Source organism: Zalophus californianus, chromosome 15 (genome assembly GCF_009762305.2).
Source record: "Zalophus californianus isolate mZalCal1 chromosome 15, mZalCal1.pri.v2, whole genome shotgun sequence".
Taxonomy (NCBI): domain Eukaryota; kingdom Metazoa; phylum Chordata; class Mammalia; order Carnivora; family Otariidae; genus Zalophus; species Zalophus californianus.
In genome coordinates this window covers 28,608,363-28,630,527 of record NC_045609.1, presented here as the reverse complement: position 1 = coordinate 28,630,527, position 22,165 = coordinate 28,608,363, and the positions used below count along the sequence as shown (strand labels likewise).

At 33.2% G+C, this 22,165-nt stretch overlaps 2 protein-coding genes across 4 annotated transcripts in view; one reads left to right on the top strand and one right to left on the bottom strand.

Annotated features, from left to right (window-relative positions):
* The window catches only part of CTNNA3 (catenin alpha 3), a 1,953,765-nt gene that overhangs the window by 687,666 nt on the left and 1,243,934 nt on the right, over positions 1–22,165 (top strand). The window lies entirely within an intron of this gene.
* Positions 12,405–22,165, bottom strand: part of LRRTM3 (leucine rich repeat transmembrane neuronal 3) — a 159,089-nt gene continuing 149,328 nt past the window's right edge. Inside the window, exon 3 of the mRNA XM_027595036.2 lies at positions 12,405–14,491. Within this exon, the coding sequence (XP_027450837.1) occupies positions 14,282–14,491 (210 nt within the window). The 3' untranslated portion in view covers positions 12,405–14,281. The remainder of the gene's footprint in view (positions 14,492–22,165) is intronic.

Here is a 22,165-nt window from a genome sequence, read left to right as displayed (position 1 = left end):
TACTTAAAATTCAGATTTCAGCCTCTAGTTGCATAAATTTAAGGTGTGGATCAATTCTATTAGCAGAAAAGCCTGAAAATTGAAAGAGAAAACAAGACAAGGGAACTAAAGTCAGTTAAAGCATTTTAATTACACCCCAGCCAAAAGAAGTTAAAGAAAAGCCTGGGAAAGAAGAAATTTTTATGGAAGCATATGATTTCAAATCGGGTATGAAATAAGACAATTGTAAAATTTCTATAATATACTGGAAAGAGTGGAAAATGAAGGTATATTATCATAATTAGGAGTTATAAATAAATCAGTTGTTCATTATTTCCACTGAAAGAACAAGCTGACAACAACATCCATTCAATATATGAATGATTCAGTTAATAGATTTTCATGCCTCATTTCTGACACTTTTTTGGGGGGGAGATAAAAGTACTAAAGTGATTGAAATAGTATGCTCGAGTGACTTGCATATAATCCATTACTAACTGCTATTTTTATTTTTAAATGCCATTTTTTCCCCCCAGAATGAAAAACTTAAATGCTAGGTACTGCAGGGTTTGCTTTGATAAGAATCTTACCATTTGGGAATTTCATAATCAGTAACAGCTGAATAATGTTGATGCTTTCCATATATTAAATTATATTGGTATTCCTGAGATTGGTGTGTTGTCTGGGATACCATGACTCTGGGGAGAGATGGAAATGTCCTCTGGTGGATTTCTTTTTATCCTGCTATCCATTACATTAACCACGTGTAAATGCACTCCAATGGACAACTTTCTACCACATAATAATTGACAAAATAATTTTAAGAGATACTTTAGTATTTTTTTTTTTTTTAGCGATTCTCATTAACAAGTTTCTGGAACTTTCATAGAATAACACGTACAGTCATATAAAGCCAAGTCTTTGATTATTCAAGGGATTCGTAGAAGTCCTACTAACCAAACATAAGCAAATAGCTGCTTTTATGAAAATGTCAAAGGATCTTTTTTAAAGGGAAGCTTTGAGCCTTATATGAATTTTCTTAAGCTCTGGGATATTCAGTTTATTGAAAAAAAGATGTTGGAACATAGGTTTGGTTGTCAGATCTGGTACTGAGTTAAATATGACCTTATTTATACTTTCTGGTAGCTAATAGAGCTATATAATATGCTGTAATTGGACAATTCATATTGTAAGATAAATTAATATAAGCTTTTACTCTCCAAGTCTTGTCACCCTTCATCATTATATCAAGTACACATGTATTATCATATATCACTCAACTGAGAGGTGGAGAAAAGGAAAAAATAAAGACACAGACATGAAGAAGAGTAAAATAATCAGAATAATGTATTAATCTCCCTGTGGTTTACTTAGGACCCTGAAACTAACTGTTGCCTGCTTAAACTTTTCTATCAAAGTCAACTATGATATGTTTTGATGGATAGAGAAATTGAATATACTTTTATTTTAAATAATTCAAAGCCTGATAAATTATGCCAAGTTTTATTTAGAATTATGTCATTATAAATTTACTATTAACCCTTATTTAATTTTTAGCTTAATTTTTCCCTTTTTCTCATTTTCTTATTCCTTCTATTTTAGTAAATGTTTTCAAAGCAGGATTTTATGGAGGAATGAACTTATAGCAAATTTAATACTCTATGAGAGATGCTGTAGCGAGTATAAAATATAGCCTGTCTCCTAATGATCACTAGTTCAAAGTGTTTAATTATGCAGATGTTTTAATCTATAAATTGTCACCTTTTGAAAGTAGTTGGGTTACAAACCTTAAAAGGATTGGTGATCATCAAAGCCTTGTATTTTAGCTAGCATTATACCCTATGAGCCTGGAATTTCTAACCAGCAGGTGGAGATCTAATAGTATTTCTCAAAGCCTTTCAGAAGAGTGTCCAATTATTTGCCATTCCATCCTGTTCCTATTGCACTCAGGAATGTAAATATCAGTATTTCACACTCGTCCTAACAATTACAGGGCCACATGAATTGAAAAACACATTAATTTTCTTTGTAAATCAACTGGAGTTTCCCAGACTAGATTTTGCTGCCTCTTAATAAGAATTAAGGATAGTCATGGAACTTCAGAAACCTAAGGGCTTTTGTAATTTTATAGTCACTAACAAATTATAGTCTCTACATAGGTACCATCTTAAAGATAACATTTAAAGCACTCACATTAACAATATTTTAGGTATGTAATGTAATACAAATTGTTGTAGTCTAATGAATTCAGTTTCATAGGCTTATTTATTACAATATAGCACGGGCCACACTGTAGAGAACTATCTAGAGTGAAAACTTATATGTAATTTATTTTATTTTAAATTTTATTATGTTAAGTTAATCACCATGCATTATGTCATCAGTTTTTGATGTAGTGTTCCATGATTCATTGTTTACATATAACACCCAGTGCTTCATGCAGAACGTGCCCTCTTTAATACCCACCATCAGGCTAACCCATCCCCTCACCCCCCTCCCCTCTAGAACCCTCAGTTTGTTTCTCAGAGTCCATAGTCTTTCATGGTTCCTCTCCACCTCTGGGGGAAATATGTAATTTATTTTTGAAAAATAATTGTTTGTATATGATATACATTCCATATATCAGAGATACTTATGGCCACTTTTGCCCTACTGCACATTCTTCATAATCCACAAGAATATTTTAGGAGAAGAGCATTAGGACACAATTCCCTTGGCATTTGTTAAAATAGCATTATTCATGATGAACTCTCTTCATATTAATGTCGATATATTTCCAAATTCTAAAATTAAAAAATATTTATTTTCCTAAGTGGGAAGATCAGAAAACTATGCCTTGAACTAGTTACTGAATTCACTTTTACTATTTCCGCTCAGCTTAACGCAAGGTGCATTCTTGAGGATTTAATAAGAAATTGCCCTAGGCACCAAACAAACAATGGAATCCTTTGGAAATAATGGTATTCTTATAAAGAGATGTGTTTGTTAAAGAAAATAAAACATATTTAAGGAAGTTAAGAGTTAATGATACTGAACACCTACCAAAGCAACTAGGCTTATTACCATATCAGATGATCTGACCATCTTACTAGTATTTTTTCACTTTCTTAAAGAATAAAATACAAAAGACTATGCATAACCTAGTTCTTAGTCACTTTAATAGCAGTCATGTCATAACCAGTAATTGGTGAAAACTTAAATTGTACAGGCAAATACACCTCTTCTACATTTTTTTCACATATTCCTGAGGTCAGAACTGCAATATAGGTTTTCTGACACACACAAATTAGATTTGCATGATACATGTTAAAAACAAAGAAAATGAAAAACTTCTGACAATTCATGACCTTTATCTGTTACTTGTTATTTTGTTTATTTAGTAAAATTGCATATGTCCTGCATTTATCAGGGAATGGCTCAATTGAATGCTCTTGATTTGAGGATTAAATTTAGAAGATTATAGGAGGGGCAAATTAAAAAATCTTTAACATTTATATACAGAACAAATTCAAGTCGCCTAGCTATCTGAGGAAAATACCAGACTCAGAAACTACTGGAGTCCTAGATTTCCAGAAACTAATACCCACAGACATCTAAAATACCAAACTCATTATGAGTGGTAAGTGGAACTTGCAGCACAGGTGTGGGGTGTGGCATGTGATTGGCAATCTTTAGAATCCAGGGCCTCAAATTTCACTTATTTTGGGGACTTCTCTGATTTTCTCCCAGCAAAATTAGTCCTTCTCTCCCCTTCCATCCTATAGCATCGTGCTCAGACTTCATTTTTCAGAAATACCACATTGAATTACAATCATTTATTCACTTTTAAGCATTTGATCGCTTTATTGCCTATCTCAGTCCTTGGCATATTATTAGTAAAAGCTAAATAAATAAATAAATACTTATTTGATTGAATTAAAAACACCAAAGTATTGTGGATGTAATATAAAAGACAATCATTATACAAAAGAAAGGCACATTAAATAAATACATGTGAATGAAAATTTGTAACTCTCAAGTGCACACACAGCTAGCTGCAAGTGAATAGTCCAAATGACAAGCAAACTTTGATGGAAAGAGAGCATTTCTCCACCTTACTTAACTGTACCTTAAAAAGATAACAGTTTTATTGACAATTGTCTGTACTTTTAAGGCAGAAATCATTCTGTATATTTTGTTAAATTTTGATATGTTCATGAAATATTTTGTAGCAAAAAATAATATTGAGTAAATGTGAGTTCCAGTGGTGAGTCTATATTCTGTTATCAAAATGATTTTGATCATGGTGTTTAATCATACTCTACTTCAGTGTCTTTATTTGTAAAATGTAGCAATCAAAAAGCATTTTTGTTTTTACTCTTTGGGATAAAAATTCTGGTTAGTATTCACCAATATTAATATAAAGACTGAAAGGTTGAAAAAAGAAAAACTCAGTAAATCTATAGGCCATTTTCTCACCTGATACCAAACAGTAATTCGACTGAGGATGTTGTTATTAACTTCTAAGAAATTATTTAATTCATATAATTATTTTAAGTTAATAGAGTTGCCTGAATCAGTCTTTTTACTGAAACTGACAAGACATTTTACAGAATGTCACTTTACTGAAACTGACATAAGACAAAAGATTAATATGATTTAAGCCTCCCCCCAAAAGAAAGGTAAAATACAATGAATATATAGGAATATAAAAAGTAATAAAGTTGAAAAAAAGATGGGAAATATTTATGCCCAAATATAAAGGCCAAAACGTTTGCTCTGGCCAGAGTAAAATTTGGCTCTGAAGTCTTAGGCAATCAGGATAAAAATTGAGCTTGCTATTTCTCTGCCAGACAAGCATGAATCTAACAGATATTATTCAAATAATAGATGTCCATATGTAAAAATATAGTACTCTTTCTTCATTTCCTTCTCTCTTCATTTTGCCCATCTGAATACTGCCAGTCTTAAGTTCTGTCTCAGTTTTCACTTTTGCCCAGAGTTATCCCCAACAATTTGGCTAACTTTGATTTCGTCCTTTGATTGCCATGTACTCTTGCAGGTATTCAATTTAGCTTGGATTTTTTTTTTTTTTTTTTTTTTTTTTGCTTAATATGGATGTCTTTTCTCTTTGCTAAGACTGTAAGTCTCTTGAGAACAGGAAATATGTAATATACTCTTTTATATCTCTCAAAGATTTTTACTTTCCACTAGACATAGATTAGGTATGTAATAAAATCCATTACATTGTTAAAATGTCTTCAGTTAAAAAAAAAGTCTTCAGTTACAGCTTTAAGTGAAAAGACTTTTAAATTTAAGAGCTGGATTTAGGGAGTGGACTTTAAATGAGCTGATGGTAGCGGTCACTTTGTTGGTATATCTATCACCTGGATTTGAATTCTTGCTCCATGATTTACTAGGTACATGTTATATAATCACTTTGAGCATCATTTTCCCTATCTCCTTAAGGAGATAACAACAGTACTTACTTCATAAGGTTATTGTTAATCCTATTAACCATATTAAGGAGGATTAAATAAATAAATGTAAAATGTTCAGAAAAGTAAACATTAAGTGTTAGTTATTATTATTTTATCTTAAAGTGCTCAGTATTAAGTCATTACTTCTGGAAATAATTAAATAGAAATTTCTCTGGTGACAGTTATGGAGCCCGATCAATTATCTGAGGTCTGTCCTCAGAAAGCAAAAGTGTATGACAAAAAAAAAAAAAAACATCATTATAGACAATAATATTTACATTCTCAGTAGCAAGAAGGCATGCATTATCTGAAAACTATATCAGATCATTAAGGTAAAAAGATGTGACCCCAAACTACATTTCTGTTTTATATTATATAAAGTGTTTATCCATTAGAAGACTCTTCTTCCAATCCCATTATGGTGGTACCAAGGTGTCATACTGAGTTCTCACATTTTTTTTCCACAACTGGAATCAGAGGCAAAGAAAAAGTCATAAAGGCCACTACCCCAGCCTTATGTTATTCTTCCACAAAATGAAGAAGTATGACAAGGATTCACTGTGAAATATCCATGTCTAAAATATAATGTTGGTTTAAGGAACTCAGCTTTGAAGTTTCTTAAATAGAAAACTGGCAAGGAGTGTTGAAGGAAGTCCAATACACTAACCTTAAGGTTCCATGAAATCCAAAGGTAAAAAAATGTTGACGTCACAAAGATCTCAAATTTTTCTCCATATAGCAGAGTTCAGAGTGTCTTTACCTAGATCTATTGTACATGTGAGACTAGAGCTAGGGTGGGCCCTGTAGGCTCTTCTCTCAAGGCAGTAATTTCCTTACTTTATAAATGAATATGAAATAAGACCCACAGATAATGAATGTTACAAGTGTCTAGGTCAAGAACTGCTAGAGAGGACTTTAGAAACTGTATTTCCAGCTCTCCATTGTGGTGGGTATGCTCCTCTAATATTGCCTTATAGCAGAGCGGAATGACAGGTCTGATCCAATCTTTCACCACATTTTCATTAGATTGTTTAGGGTATTATATTTATGGATCTGTAATTGAAAGCAAATATATCATTGATGTAAAATAGTAAGAACAGATGGAGTATATTTTAAATACAATTTATTTCTCAGTAACAGAATTTAACTCGGTATATGTGAATTAATGTAATTACTCATATGGTTGACACAGCAATTTAGGGTTTATAGTTTTAGGCTATTTCAAAATTGATCTTGAAAAAGCATTTGGTATTTTGTTTGAATCTTTTATTCTGACTTTTCAGTTTCTCTCTGGAGAAATAATAGCGATAATTCTTAAACTAATTTTATTCTTAATATTCTCTCTTTAGGTTGAATTAATTCTATCCATCTGTCTATCATTTGATATGTATCACCATCACAAATATCTCTTTGCTTTTATGTCCCCAGTGTCCTTATTGGCCTTTACTGATGACATTTGATAGCATAAATGTTACTGTAAATTTTAATTCTTAGTTTTAAAAATTACTTGCAGATTAATGACAATAAATCACATTTCCTTCACTTACCTCTTGGCATATGTAATTTTTTGTCCTCTTCATTATCTTTCCCCAAGTCTTCAACCCAGATAGCAGGGTCATCTTTGTTTTCCAAAATCAGAATTACTCTAGATTTTCAGGTAAAATTTTTGTATGGTGGTGGTGGTGGTTCCAGAATGAACATGTATCATGATATTAGATTCAGGATGTGAGAGCTTCTTTCTCTCTGGATTTATTATTTTAATTGTATAGCATACTTTTATCACAGTTTTAGTAGTGGTGATTTTTAGTAGAAATGTGGCTTATGGAGTATTTCATTGGCTCTTGAATCCCACATGGATTATAAAAGGCAAGTGTATTTTACATGAATGCCACATGTTCAGGTAGTGTGATAGAGTAAAATGCTAACGTGGTTTCTGAATTATATTACCTTGGTCTTGTGCAAATTCAGGGAGAAATAGAAGAGGCTATTAGTCCAACAGTTTAATAAAAAGCTCCTAGAGATACTAATAAAATCAAGAGACTATTTAAAAAATCATTTAATAGCTGAGACCGAGGCAGATTTGCCCGAAGATTGAATTCAAAAGTAAACATAAAAAATTTATTTGGTTACCTGCACACAATGATGAAAATATTTGCATCACCTTAACAAAGAAAATTATTTTTTATTTAAACTGTATACTGTATTCTGAGTAATAGAACAAGCAGGGTCTATGTTATTATAAAGGTTATCTTCTTGCCTTCTTTATGTGGTATACTCCCATTACACATCTCATTTATGTAAGTAAAAATTCTCTTTAAAAATATTCCCACATAAAGTCATTCATAGAAAGTATCCTGCAACCCAAGCCATGTCATTGCCAGTTAACATTTTATGACTAGATTATTGGTATTTTTCTTCGTGTTGTCATTTGCATGTGATTACTTTCTTGACCACAGAGGTTTTGCTTCAGTGGACCACCTTCCTTCCATTTTTTGCCAGTTGGAGATTATATTGTGGATACGCACTTATATTTTGTTATAGTTTTATAATATAGCTAGGAAAATTGGAAATGAAAATACAACATGAATATTTGGGAGTATCTTTTGAAGGATTTTTCTTTTAAATGTCCACTCCTTTTAGGAAACAATGTATAAAACTTCAAGAAAGTAATGGACGTTTCTTTCCATTAAGTTGTTGACTTAGGATATTGAAGGAAATCTCTACACAGTCTGAAATAGTTTAAGCAATTTTTTCTGTTTAAGAATAGGAAGGTATATTCTTTCTCTGCTGTCTTCACATCCACTATCATATATGCCTAATTATATTGATTATGGTCTTTTCTCACTTCTGAAAACAGTGCTTATGGGGTGATAGGAGCACATCCCTAGAGTCTGATGAACTGATGAACTGGATTTGAATATCTGACTCTCTTGTATGAGCTTTGGCAAATTATTGAACTACCATGATCCTTATTTTCCTCTTCTTTAAAATGATGGTTTTACCTCTTTCCTAAGGTGGGTTGAGAATGACATGAGGACAGCACAGTGCTGGTACATTATAAATCAATTCTTTTCTCTTTCCCTGCTTCTAGGTTTCAGCTCTTATATTATTATCCGTGAGAGCAAATAATAAGTTTTAGTTAAGTGAACTGATTTAAGACTGTTTTCAGATATTCATGTTGAAAGAACTAATGGGGGCAAAATTTATAAACAACACAATCTGTCAAGAAACAACCTGACCATTTTATGTATAGGTGTTTTTTGTTTTGCATTCCTCCAGTCAGGGAAAATGTTCAACCAGGCTTAGCAAACTAGGATCACATTGGCACAAGAAAGCACAAGAATTAATAATTTTAGACTACAATAAAAAGCAATTGAATGACTTAGTGAAAGTAAATTCATTTGAACAGTATTTTGCAAAACTTAGTATGCATCAGAGATTAGCTCCAGAGATTCTGATTCAGTAAATTTAGTACGGACCCAAAGGATTTGATTTTTTTTTTTTTTTTTTAAGTAGGCTCTACGTCCAATGTGGGGCTTAAACTCACAACCCCGAGATCAAGAGTGGCATGCTCTACTGACTAAGCCACAGTCAGGTACCCAGGGATATGCTCTTAATAGTAACTGAAGATATGATAGGTAGCAAAAGTTTAAATCAATAAATAGAAAAAAAAATTAACTGTCAACTTTATCCATCCATGTTATCTTAATACTATTTTTCACATGAATCCAGGTAAGCTCAATAAATGAAAATGATCAAAAATGATCACACTACAGTGTCTATAGATTTGCTCAAAACCTAGGGTCAGTCGTTCATTGTATACAGCCTGAGGCAAAGACTACATCACAGAACCTTCAAGGCTGGGCAGTTCAAGCATGCTGCGTTACATAACACAAGATATACTGCAGTCATCTTACAAAAGATAAATTCGTGGGCAGTGTTTCAGATTACAAAGCAAAAACAGGATTTACTTCAAGGATCCTTTAGCACAAGGTCCCTTGATGCATTTGAAATATTATTTCATTTATACAAAACCAATTTTCACTTAGCTTTTCAGTAAGATACACATATAGAACAAAATCTATAAATGTTTGGGAAAGAGGAGGAAGAAACTCAAGAGTTTTATAAATCCTAGATGGCTGAGGCATTCTGTGCTTTAAGGTCACTGTTCTTAAAACAAAGGTAAATAATCAGCTGTAGACTTTTAAAAACATGAATTTTACCCTAAATTAAAAAATGTTGAATATAAGTAGCTTCCTATGTCACAATAAAATCATAATGCAAGCCATGAGAGATTTTTAAAAATAACCCATCACTACTCTGGTGTATTCTTAAATGTTTCTTCCCCATTATAGTTGATAGTGAAATGAAGCGCAATTGCTGATTATCAGTCTACTCTACCCTTGTGGGTATGTCAGAGTTTTGAAAGCACAGATCCTGGATCCCCTGCCCTTGGTACCTCTCTAGTTAGGGACAGCTGTGGTGCATTGAGAAGGTCATAGCAGTAGTTAGAAGCTCTTACTGAAAGACCAGTGCATCTGTATTCTTACTGCATAACCAACCCATCTAGACCTTGGGACGTTTTTACGCGTTAGGAGTTTGAGGTATTAAGCCATTAAGAGTTATGTCAGTGTAAGATGTTACTGTATTTGCTTTAGAGATTTCTTACCCTTTTTCCTGAGGCCAAATATGTGCCAGTTCCACTACCTTTTCCTTTGTGTGCTGCCAGCTATCCCACATGTCTGATTTTCTTTCTTTTAGCATACTAATAGCTTGCATCATCATGCTTTCAGTTTCTTAACTTATTTTGAATGTTTAGTTTGCGAAATGGTATCTGTCTTCTAGTCAGGAGCAGACAAAAGGAAATATACATCTTTACTCCCATATACAGTGGTTTTATTTTAGAAAATATTTTTGCAAAGAGATATTGCTATTTCCAAGGAGTTTGTGGAGCCTGGTATGATTTCAAATAGGATTATGAAATTTGTCTTGAACGTTGAATGTAGACAAGTTTTCTTTCCTTTGCAAAATGTAATTTATATGAAAATCTGTATCGTTTTATGCTTTTCTGGAATATTCAGGAGGGATTAGGGATAGAGACTTGATAAAAATGAGCAGATCAATAAAATTTTGTTTGCCTGTTAGCATATGTTTTGGCATCTATAGGTCAGTTTGGATAAATTACATTTCATTTTTAGTAGGAGGAAAATAGAGAAAATTATTTTCTATTAAGAAAGATATAAGAATTCAGAATTGAAAAAAAGAATTCGCAATTTAAGAAGTAATCTTGCTGAGACAAAATAAAGGAAAAAAAGAAAAAAATTATAAAGGTCTTCCCAATTACCTCTGAATTGAGCACGTGTTCAGTTGAACATGTGTTGAACATGTGTTGGACCTCGCACTGTGGATCTGTTTTATAACCCACACAATCTCAATTTAGATGGTCTTTGATTTCTTTCCTTGTGTTTCTTGATTTTATGTTCTTACCTTGGGTCTACATATATCCACTTCTTGGAAGCAACTCATCTTCACATTTACAAATGATATAATATGTTAAGAAATCTATGACTTCCTGTGCTTTTTGAACAAAGAATTTTAATGTGAGAGCCCAGAGTAGCACATAGAAAGAGTTCATTTAGCTCATATATTATACAGATAGAAGAACTGAGTTAAATTAGGGATTAAACAACATAACAAACATTTTTTTTTTTCTTTTCATTCTGTTCACTATCTCTGGAAATTCTCTGGCTCTGGTCAGAGAGAAGGCTTTTAGTATAGTGTAAAGACTAACACACTCTGAACTTTGAGAATGGTTTAATTTCACCAATTATTAGCCTTGTGTTCTTGGGTAAGTCTTGACTTCTTTGAGATTAATGTGTCTTCATAAGGTGGTTATGAAGACAAAATAAAATAATTTATGTAAAATGTGGTTTGTAAACCTCAAAACACTGCATAAATGTATCCTTTGCTGCAGCTACTGCTATATTGTAACCATGCTGGGTCAAACTGCACTTTTCAATTCCAAACACATTCAACATTCCTGTTATTTAAATGAGAGCCATAGACAGGGAGGGAGACCTGGGGGCAGGGTGGTTCGAAAGGAAATAGGAGATTAATGAATGCTGAAAATGATAGGTTATAATTAAGGATTTTAGACACAAATATATAAATTGCAAATGTATGATAAAGATTCCAGACACAGTTTCCTCTAATAGGTTTTCACTCCCTTTTCCACCCACCCCTATGGCCCTGAGCATGGCAGAATAAAAGTTACGCAAACAAATAACCCTGCATCTTCTTTTGTTTTTTCTTGTAAAAGATCCTTTGGGTTGAATTTCAAATATGAGAAATTCAAAATTCTTAGTTTATTTGGCTCTTACTGTATTAAGTCTTCTAATGCACACAGCAGTGGTTCTAAGGTGATTGCTTCTACTTATAGTTGTTTACTTTAGATGAATTTAAAATGTTTAAGAAAGAAAGTTTGCTGCAGGATGAGAAGAGCACACATTTGTGGGGCTCCCTGGAACCTTATATTTCTAAAAATTATTTATCAATTTTAAAATGTCTGGAAATAGATATAAAATGCTTATTTATGTGAATTAAAAGATGTTTGAATATTTGCAAGGACAACTTCTAAGAAGAAAAAAATTGCAAATGACATTTTAGTTTACATAATAAATAAAATTTTGCATCCAATTTCAGACCCACAATAATAGGTTTATAATTAATCCTCTATAAATTTGCTAACTGTGCAGAACAAAACCGCAATGTAGAGGATTAAGAGTACTAACAATAATATATTGCAAAGAAATTAGAAATCGGAAAAAATAAAGATTAAGATTAAATGTAACATGACAAAAAATTTTGAATAGCAAATAATTTATGCAAAATATGTTACAAAATCTGGTTTGTGAAATAGTTCATATAGAGACATTTAGTTTCATTTAAATTAGTAAGAGAGTTTGCTTCTTCCAATATTTTCGTTTATTTTTCTGAGTGTATCTTTTTAACAAAAATTTGCTGTACATTTTCTAAGTTCATTCTTCTTTAAGCTGCTCTTCAGTTTGCCATGATAAATCGGCATAAGACTAGACTTTTGTAGATGTAATTTCTTTGGAAGAAATAAATTAAAAGTTTGATGTTGTTTTTGACAAATTCTTTTCTTCATTGTTTTTGATTGTGTTTGACCCTTGTTGGATTGACATTTGCTCAACCTATTTTTGATGTTATGAATACAAAATGACAACATTAAAAAAAAGCGTTTCTCTTAGTGCAACAGCAATCAAAACTTGTAGTTTTATATTAAAAAACACACAAAAGAATGTGTGAATACCAGAGATAAAATAACAGCAATTTCAAACAATAACCTGTGTCAAGCAAACAGCAGAAACAAGTTGATTATTTAGCCTCTGAAAAGTTAGGTTTTCATAATTTCATTTAAATTTACTTTATAATACAATTACATAATCAATATATGATCTGGGGTGGCTTCACATTACTCTGGGTTATTTTCCAGATAATTTAGAGGTGAATCTCATTATGGATGGCAATATAAACAATTTAGAACATATTAAGGATGTTTACAGTTTACTTGAGTTATAAAGTTCTCCACTATGGCTGATATCTATATTGAATGAGCTATCAATGTTTAGACTTCTTCCCCAGGAGAGAATTGATGTAGCACACAAAGTGAAAAATTTCATGTAATTCCTTTGAGATGTTCCCCAAAATATAGCCTCGCAATTCTAAATGAAAAGTCTTAAAAACCAGGCACATTTTGTACTTGACCGATGGTTATTTTTAGGCAAACCACTTTAGGTTAATTAGGAGAAAATCTGCTACTGTACAATTATTATGCTCTATCCTTCCCACCTTGGCCTGAAAATAATGAGATGTAACAAGTTTTTCTTTGTCACTGGCAGCTGCACCTTTTAAGTGTATCAAAGTCTGTTGCTGTGGTTACGGCCTTTGTTTCCAGTGATGTTTTGTCCATGCTTCCCCCTACCCTTAACAATGCGTTACTCAAAAGAATGAAATAATGAGTCAATTCATTCAGAAATACGTTGTTAAAATATCCCTCTTTATCATTACATTTCACTGCTTAGAAACTAGGCTGTAATTCAAGGCAACAGTTAAGTCTGAGAAGAAGTGTTAAAAAAAAATCTTTGATTTTTTTTCATTTATAAGAAAAACCTGCCTATGTAATTGAAGAACTTCTTACAAGTCTCAACAATTAAATCCTTTTTGGTTAATGTATTATTTCTGGAACAAGTAGATAAAATTCTACGCAGTAAGCATGATAAAAATCGTGCATGTTTCGCACAGCACAGAATTTTAGAGTCAAGGTTTCTGGGCACAAAAGCAGTAACAAAACAGTCCCTACAAAACTGAGTAACTCTGAATAACACAAGAAATATTTTTTTGTTAATTTAAAATTTTAGAAACTGAAATGTGTAAAGTTTGTAAAGTAAAATGTAATTAAATTATGGTACTGTACATACCAGTTGTTTCTATAATTGAAACTTTACAATATGAAAAATACATTAGCTCTGTACAGTTTTCACAGGTAGGTAGGATGAGTTTTGAAAAAAAAAGATTCTTTTTCTTTTTTTCAGGGTCATACTCTGTTTAAGTCAAAAAAATACTGCACAACTTAGCTAATTACAAAGTGTAGACTTGAAACAATTCATGTCTTCTTTATTTCATGAATAAATCTTGGATTTTTGTTTAACAGGGGATTTTTGTTGTGTTTTGCTTTTAGAGTCCACAATGAACAAATCCTCCTCATTTTGTCCTTGAGGTTACAAAGTTTGGCAGCATCCCTTGGCTACTGATTAGCTCAGTTAAGTCAGCTGCTCTTTGTGGTCACTGATTTGGCCAGCAGTTGTGATTGTGCTCAGGTCCAGCTCAGTCTCTAGGTGTGTTTCCATCGTATCTTCCTGTGCATTCGTTTCAAAGGACTTATGAGAGAGAAGTTCATGATGCACCCCACAGTAACTTATTGTGGGCTGGTCGTATGCCAGAAAGGTTGACACATTCATTGATAAAGGTATCTGGGGAAAAAAATGACATGAGAAAAATCAGTTATAAAATGACAAACCAGTTTGGGGGCAAGATTTGGCAACTGTGAAGTTCTGACCTGATTAACCTCTGCGGTTATATCTGTGACTCAAGTGTCCCCATGCTATCCTACTAATGTCCCTTATTTTCAACTAGTAAGTACAATGCCACAGTTTTAAAGCCTAGGATGGAGCTGCTCAATTCTTAACTAAAATTATCAGATAGTAGTAGCCTGAGTGGTTCTGAAAATGCTACAAGCTTTATTGAAAAAGTCAGAAAATGATTTTCCTCACTAGGGTAAAATTGTGGTTTTAGAACTAAGAAAAGTATTATTTGGTTATGTCTGGTATTGGAATACCATAGAACAGTGGTTCTCAAACTTTATCATGTGTAAAAATCACTTCCCCCCTTCTTTACCTCCAATCCCCCACTCCCCTGAGTTTCTGATTCAGTAGGTCCAGACTAGGGCCTGCAATTTGCATTTCTTACAAGTTCCCACATGATGCCCGTGCTGTTAATCTACACACCACACTTTGAGAACCATTGCAGAAAGAATCGTCCAGGCAAGTCATTCTGGCTCTTCTTACTCAATAGTTTCTTGGTATCTATATCACTATGAAAATTTTTTTGAAACATTAATGTCTGTAGTTTAGTCCATATATCTAAAATTTAGTCTTAGGGAACTCCTAGGAAGAATCTAAGGCTCCTATGAGGGTCTAAAAAACAACGAAGGATGCTGCTAGTTTGAAGGAACCAGTGAAAAAATGAGGAAGGGACTCTCTTGCAAATTGCAGCTTAATGAAAGAAAGCAAGTTGGAAAGATCTGAGGATAAAACCAAGAGTGACCACTGTGAGCAGAAGGGAAACATATATGTTGCAGACAAAGGGTAGTCTGAAATGTAATTAGATGTCAAAATCTAGAGATTATTACCATTTTTTTCAGTGAAATAAAAACTTGTTCTAAAAAGTAGACAGACTTGAGGAAACCAGCCACGATCGCTGTTTAATATCCTAATTACTAATTCATGTTGTTCAATTGCCTTGGATAAAAACTTCTGCCATTCTTGTTTGGTGAATGGATAAAATATATTTCTGTTTGAGCATATCAGACTAAATTCCTTTCTGATCTCAGCTAAGATTAGAGCCTAAAGCTAAGAAAAAAAAAAGTCTAGGTTTTGTTCTTTTGTTAACTCCTTCTTTACCCTTTTCTTCATGCATAAGAACCCTCTTGGCCAGTTCTCTTTCCATCCCTACCCTTCTATCCATATTTATATTTTCTCCAGTAAAAATCAGTTGAGCAGATATTTTGTTGTTTTCTCTTAAACAAAAGAATTCCCTTCTTTTGAGATTCTTGTTTGTTTTTAATATGAACCTTTCAATGTATCAAACGTGTAGCATTTAGTCCTTGGAGACAGATATGTAATCCAATTCATCAAATTAAATTCCTCAGCAACTCCTCCTATTGGACTTAAAAAAAAAATTGAAGCATGCAGTTGTCTGATGTATCAATAAAAGACATCTTACACTTTAAAAAATGGTCAAGATGATTGAAAGATTTTAAAGAAAATAATAGGATGCTTCCAAAGATGCTCATTTAAAATAAGAATTCCTGTTGTTGCTGATGAAATACTCAGATAACTAAAATGTATTATTAAGCAAAAGTAATTGTGCAGCATGAATAGATTTGAGTTACAGGAGAATATGAAAATAGAACTGTTACTGGGTACATGAGTTTTACATTAGCCTCTGGGAAATCAATGCTCTGTAATGTGTTATGGGTCATATATCTGTAGGGTTTTATACAGTTGTTCTTATTTTTCATGGAAACTTCTGCTTCCTGGCTTACTTGGAATTAACTCTACTGTGAATAATTTGCAATTTCTATGGTGACAATTTATGAAAAATAATAAACCATGACACATTTAGTGTGTGTGCGTGTGTGTGTGTGTGTGTGGTACACACACACACACACAATTTCTTGCTTGATTTAATATCTACAGGCTGCTGGTATCCAGAGTGCAAGTCCTAATTTGTACCATATCAGTTAGCTCTCATTATTCATTTAAAAATAGTACATATTTTCTTTAGAGAGTTTCTTTTTTTGGATATACCTTATTTTAAAATACCTAACCCTATAGTTATACTTTTTCAAATCAAGTCATATTTTTCACATTCTAATATTTCTGACATTGGTATTGTACTTAAAATTGGTGTGAATGTTTAACATGTATTTTCTTCTGTGCAGTTGAAAGTGACTCTTAAAGTTAATGACATCTTAATATCAAGAAAATAATATAGTGAATAGAATTTAAACAGCTAACCATATCTGAATATAACCTCACAGATTTTCTCATTAACTTAAATGATTTTGAAAGTCTAAGAGTTAGTATTGGATGTATTCACTTGTATATTTGTAAGACTACATACATATATTGATGTACATATATACACAGTATATTGCCACATACATAAATACACACACATATATATAATCTTGTGGTCAATTACTTATGATTTTAAAATCATTTAAATCAGGTATGAAAAATACAAATTTTGGTGATATATTGGTTTTGGACAACTTCAAATAACAAGTAACAATTTTGTATTTGTTATATCAGATATGTATATAGATATACTACATATATAATAAAGATATATCTATTTATTTTTTAAAAAGATTTTATTTATTTATGTTTATACAGAGAGAATGCACCGGGGAGGGGGACAGAGGAGGAGGAACGAATCCCAAGCCGACTCCACATGGGGCTCAATCTCAGGACCCTGAGATCATAATCTGATTATTGAGTTGGATGCTTAACCGACTGAGCCACCCAGGCACCCCTATTTATTTTTAAAGATTGTATTTATTTATTTGAGAGAGAGAACAAGCAGGGAGAGGAGCAGAGGGAGAGAGAGAGGGAGAGGAAGAAGCAGACTCCTCGCTGAGCAGGCAGCCTGATGTGGGGCTCGATCCCAGGACCCTGGGATCATGACCTGAGCTGAAGTCAGATGTTTAACTGACTGAGCCACTGAGGCGCCCCAAAATATATATATTTATTTAAGGAAATGTTTTATTTTTTTTTCAAAATGTACTTGCTAATGACTTTATTCTTGCTCATCTTGATGCCTCTTATTCTCTGTTTATGTACATAAGCTGATTTTCAAGACTAGCCTTGGGTTTTGCTAGTGTGTTTTAATGTGTGTTTGTGGGTGGTTTAACATTTGTTTAAGTCCTACCAAACATGAGCTTTGTGTACAGGATGGTAGTTTTACTTACAGTCAAAATAGAAAGATATGTCTGGTATCACTTGAGTAATATTAAGAAACAATGGAAAATATCTTCCCTACTGTCTTGATTCCCATCTTGAAAATTTTATTACTAATTCCTATTTTGGTTTCTAAGTATTGAGGCAATTGATAAAATGGAAGTGTTATATGATGAGAAATAGGGTGAGCAATTATCTTTATCACTGTAGCTTGGTTCCCTGGGAGAGTGTCAAAGTCTGCCTGGTTGTTACCTCAGGTTCTACCTTAATTTATTTAGGATTTCAGGTTTCTCTGTCTAGCTACCTGAGCATCTGTGGTCATTTGTTCCATCTCTTGGTCAACAACTGCCTGGACATGTTTCTAGCATCTTCCTCATTATCATCACTATCTTTCATTGAGCATTTACTCTGTGCTAGGGATCATGCTGCATGCTGGACTTGGGTCACCTTATTTAAGCCTTCCCAAGGGCTGCTGTGAGATAAATATAATGATCCCCATTTTACCGTTGAGAAAACTAAGACTTAGTTTATGCCGTTAGTCTAAAATCACTTAACCTGGTGAGTTGCAGTAGTTGCCTAACTTCTTAATCGCCATGCCCTACTGCTGATTTATCCCTTTATCTAACTTGCACTGTCCCTGGAGCCTAGAGAAGTGAAGACAATGTGTCTAATACTGGTTAGACACCAATTCTCAACAATCAAATCTTATTTCCAGTAGGGTGAACACTGATTTCCTGTGCTACACCATAGCTTTTTGATACTGCTATGCACATATGGTCCTCGGGAAATAAACAGTTTATCAGGGATTTATGTTGTGGGTAGATGGTAACAACTCAAAAATCAGAGCTCTCTGCTTCTTACTAAGCTCATATTGGTCAATAAAAAGTGAAAGGAGAAATGTCTAATCTGGAAAACATTCTGAATTAGGACAGGAACTTTACAGATACTCCCAGATACAAATATGTGTAAGACTGTTTAGGGAGACTTTTAGGAATTTTAAAGTGAAATATCTGTGTTGTCTTGGAAATGGGTAGAAATTTTTTCAATTATGTGATGTTAAGTTTTTCTTTTTAACAAAAATGTAAAAAGTTAGAATCTGTAATCAATCTGTAGTTTGATTATTTTGGTTTATATTAAATGATACTTGTTTTATTTCTTTCTGTATGTAGAATGGTTATAGGTAGGTGCTGGGGGAGAGCAGGAGTGGGGAAGTGAGAAACAAACATGAATAAGACACAAATTCTCTTTGGCAAAATCTGGGGGAAATAATGCAAGAGAGTGAAGGAAGATGATGGAGGGGGTGAGTTGGGAGACAAATGATTGTGTGTACTTAAAGGATTTTTTCTCGTATATATATATATATATGTATGTGTGTATATGTATACTTATGTGTATAAGCATACTGTGCTCTGATTTGCTGATTCTAATAATTATATCATTCATCCTTTATGGGTACCTAACAAACCAGCCATCTTTCTTGTTTGGAAATAATGTTATTTTCCAGATTTATTGGCAAGAGTCAATTTTGGTGAGAAGTGATTTAATATTTACTTTTATAGACTCCTCCACAGAGATAATATATTTTACTTTGAAACTGATTTATCTGTTTGAAGAACAATCTATCTCTTGGAACTCTTTAGCATTCTAATGGGTAATTCCTGTGAGTACAACAGACTGCTGGATCATTAAATTTTAATTATCTTGATCCTACTAGTAATTTATTTAAATTTTTTTCGGGAAATACTTAATTACGAGCCTGAATTTATGTTATGCTACCTTTCAACTTAAAAAAACTAATTTTTTATACTTTTAAATTATTACATGTAATCCAGACTTTGATACCCAATTTTGGTATTTTTGAAGAGCAAAGTTGCCAACTAAAGTAACAATTGCTGGGGCGTCTGGGTGGCTCAGTCAGTTAAGCATCCCACTCTTGATTTTGGATCAGGTCATGATGTCAGGGTTGAGAGATTGAGCCCTGCGTTGGGCTTCACACTGGGCATGGAGCCTGCTTGAGATTCTCTCTCTCCCTCTCCCTCTGCCCTTCCCTGCTCATACATATACTCCCTCTCTCCAAAAAATTAAAATGAAAAAATAAAAACTAAAGTAACAATTGCTATCCTGAGATCAAAAGTATAAGATAATAAGGCAGGAACTCAATATGATTTTGAAAATTTTCAGGTATCTGGAACTTGAGAATAATGTGAAATAAAACATTATATGCGGGAGGATGATAATTCTTCTAGTGCCTTTTGGGTCAAAAATACATTATAGTGAACTTCTACACAGTGAAATCATAAGATGAAAAAAAATCGAATTTCATTTGAGAGGTCATAATACGGTTTGCACCAAAGTGCATTTAGAGTAAAAAGAAAACAAATTCTGAATTTTATGTGTGTTGTACCAATTTGTAATCTCAGTAATGTCCCCACTCCATCTAAGTAATGGCGAGAATCTTATAAAATGCAGGTCCCTTTATCTTTGTAATTTTAAAAAATATATCTTAGGGGCACCTGGCTGGCTCAGTCGTTAAGAATCTGTCTTCAGCTTGGGTCATGATCCCAGGGTCCTGGGATTGAAACCCACATCGGGCTCCCTGTTAGGCAGGAAGTCTGCTTCTCCCTCTTCCACTCCCCCTGCTCATGTTCCCTCTCTCGCTGTCACTCTCTCTGTCAAATAAATAAAATCTTCAAAATATATATATATATCTTAAATATTTAAGTGATGTTGCCACTTGTGAATGTATTTTGCCTTTACAAAACAATTTGTTTCTATTCCAGTTTTGCAACAAGAAAGAAATGGGGGTTGACTGCATATGCATTGGTTTTCAGAAACTCACATGCTAATGTCTACAAAACCAAATAGAAGAATTCACGCATTAATTTATTTGCTTCAACAAAGATTTGCTGAATGCCTTCCCTGGGCCTGGTGTTGTGTGTTAGATGCTGGAGATACACCAAGTGCTTGTCCTCAAGGCTTTTGGATGGAACATAAACCATTCTAACATGCTTAGCAAGTGGAATAGAGAGGACTCCATAGAGGAAGAAAGTTTTTCTTTTCCCCAATTAGCATTTCTGTCTTATTCATTTATTCATTCTTGTTCTTGCTCTCTCTGTTCCTTGAATTATCAAGGAACTTCCTCAGTACTTTTATGGTATGTATATTTTGAAGTTGCGTCTTCTGTGGTCTTAATTTTGCATATATTTTATCTTATATTAGACCATAACCTTCTTGAGCACAAAAATCTATGACAAACCACATTTCTCTATGCCTTATATTGTTTCACATGATCCCTTTAACATAGTAAGCACTAATGAATGAATACATGAGTGAACAAAGTAGTAAAGGGTATTTAGTATAGTCGGGAAGACATTAAGAACTTTCATCCCAGGATAACTGGGCTTTATGGGAACTATATGGCTAAGAAAATATGCTATAGTCTAATGATGTGAAGACCAGGCCATTATGATTCTAGGATAGAAGTAGAGGGCTACAAGGAATTTTCAAAAATCCACACTAATGATGAGGCACATAGTGCTGCATTATAAGGTAATAATAAGATCCTTCTTCATTTTTTATTTTAATTATTTAAATGTTTTTTTATTAATTTTACCTTAAAACATTAACATATTGTATTTTATTACATAAAATATTAGTTATAAATTTGAAATACATAAAATTTTTAAACAATATTATTAGTAAGATAATTATTCTTAATTTGGTGATTTTCCTCCTATAAATTTCAGAATGTTATGTCTGTGCTTTGTCCTTTAATACTTCTCACAACTGCATTTTTCAAACTCTTTGGTGCTGCCTAGAAACACAGCCCATGATCTCCAAGAGTTTGGTTCACCTGCTAAATTAGCTCTCCCAGTAATGGACTCTGCTCAGGATCCTTCTGTGTTAACCTCTGTTTTATTTTTGTAGTGCCAGTGAAAAGTGATGTTTCTTTTTTACTGAGGCAAAGCAAAATGCTCCAAACTCTTCATTTACATGCAAATCTTTCTGCACAGCCCAGTGCCTGCTAAATTGGCACTGTTGCCAGGTAAAGTGATGGGACCCAAATTGAGACTATGACTCAAAGGCCCTACTGATCTCGATGCTGTGTTTCCAAATCTGTTTCTTCACACTGTTGTGCAATGAGGTGCAGTTGCTAATCAGTTTAAAAACAATCTCCTTGTTTTTCTCCCCACTTCCCCCCACCCCTGCCAGAAATTGTAGTTACAATAGTCCACTTAAGGATCTTATAATGATGATACAGTGGCTGGTATTTTTTAATATAGTTTGTATAAATCTGTGAGTGAATGAAAATCCACCCATTGCATTCAGCACTTCAAAACAGACAGCAAATGACAGACAGTGTTTGGTAAGGCTGCAGAAGTGACTGGTGAAAGAACTGTA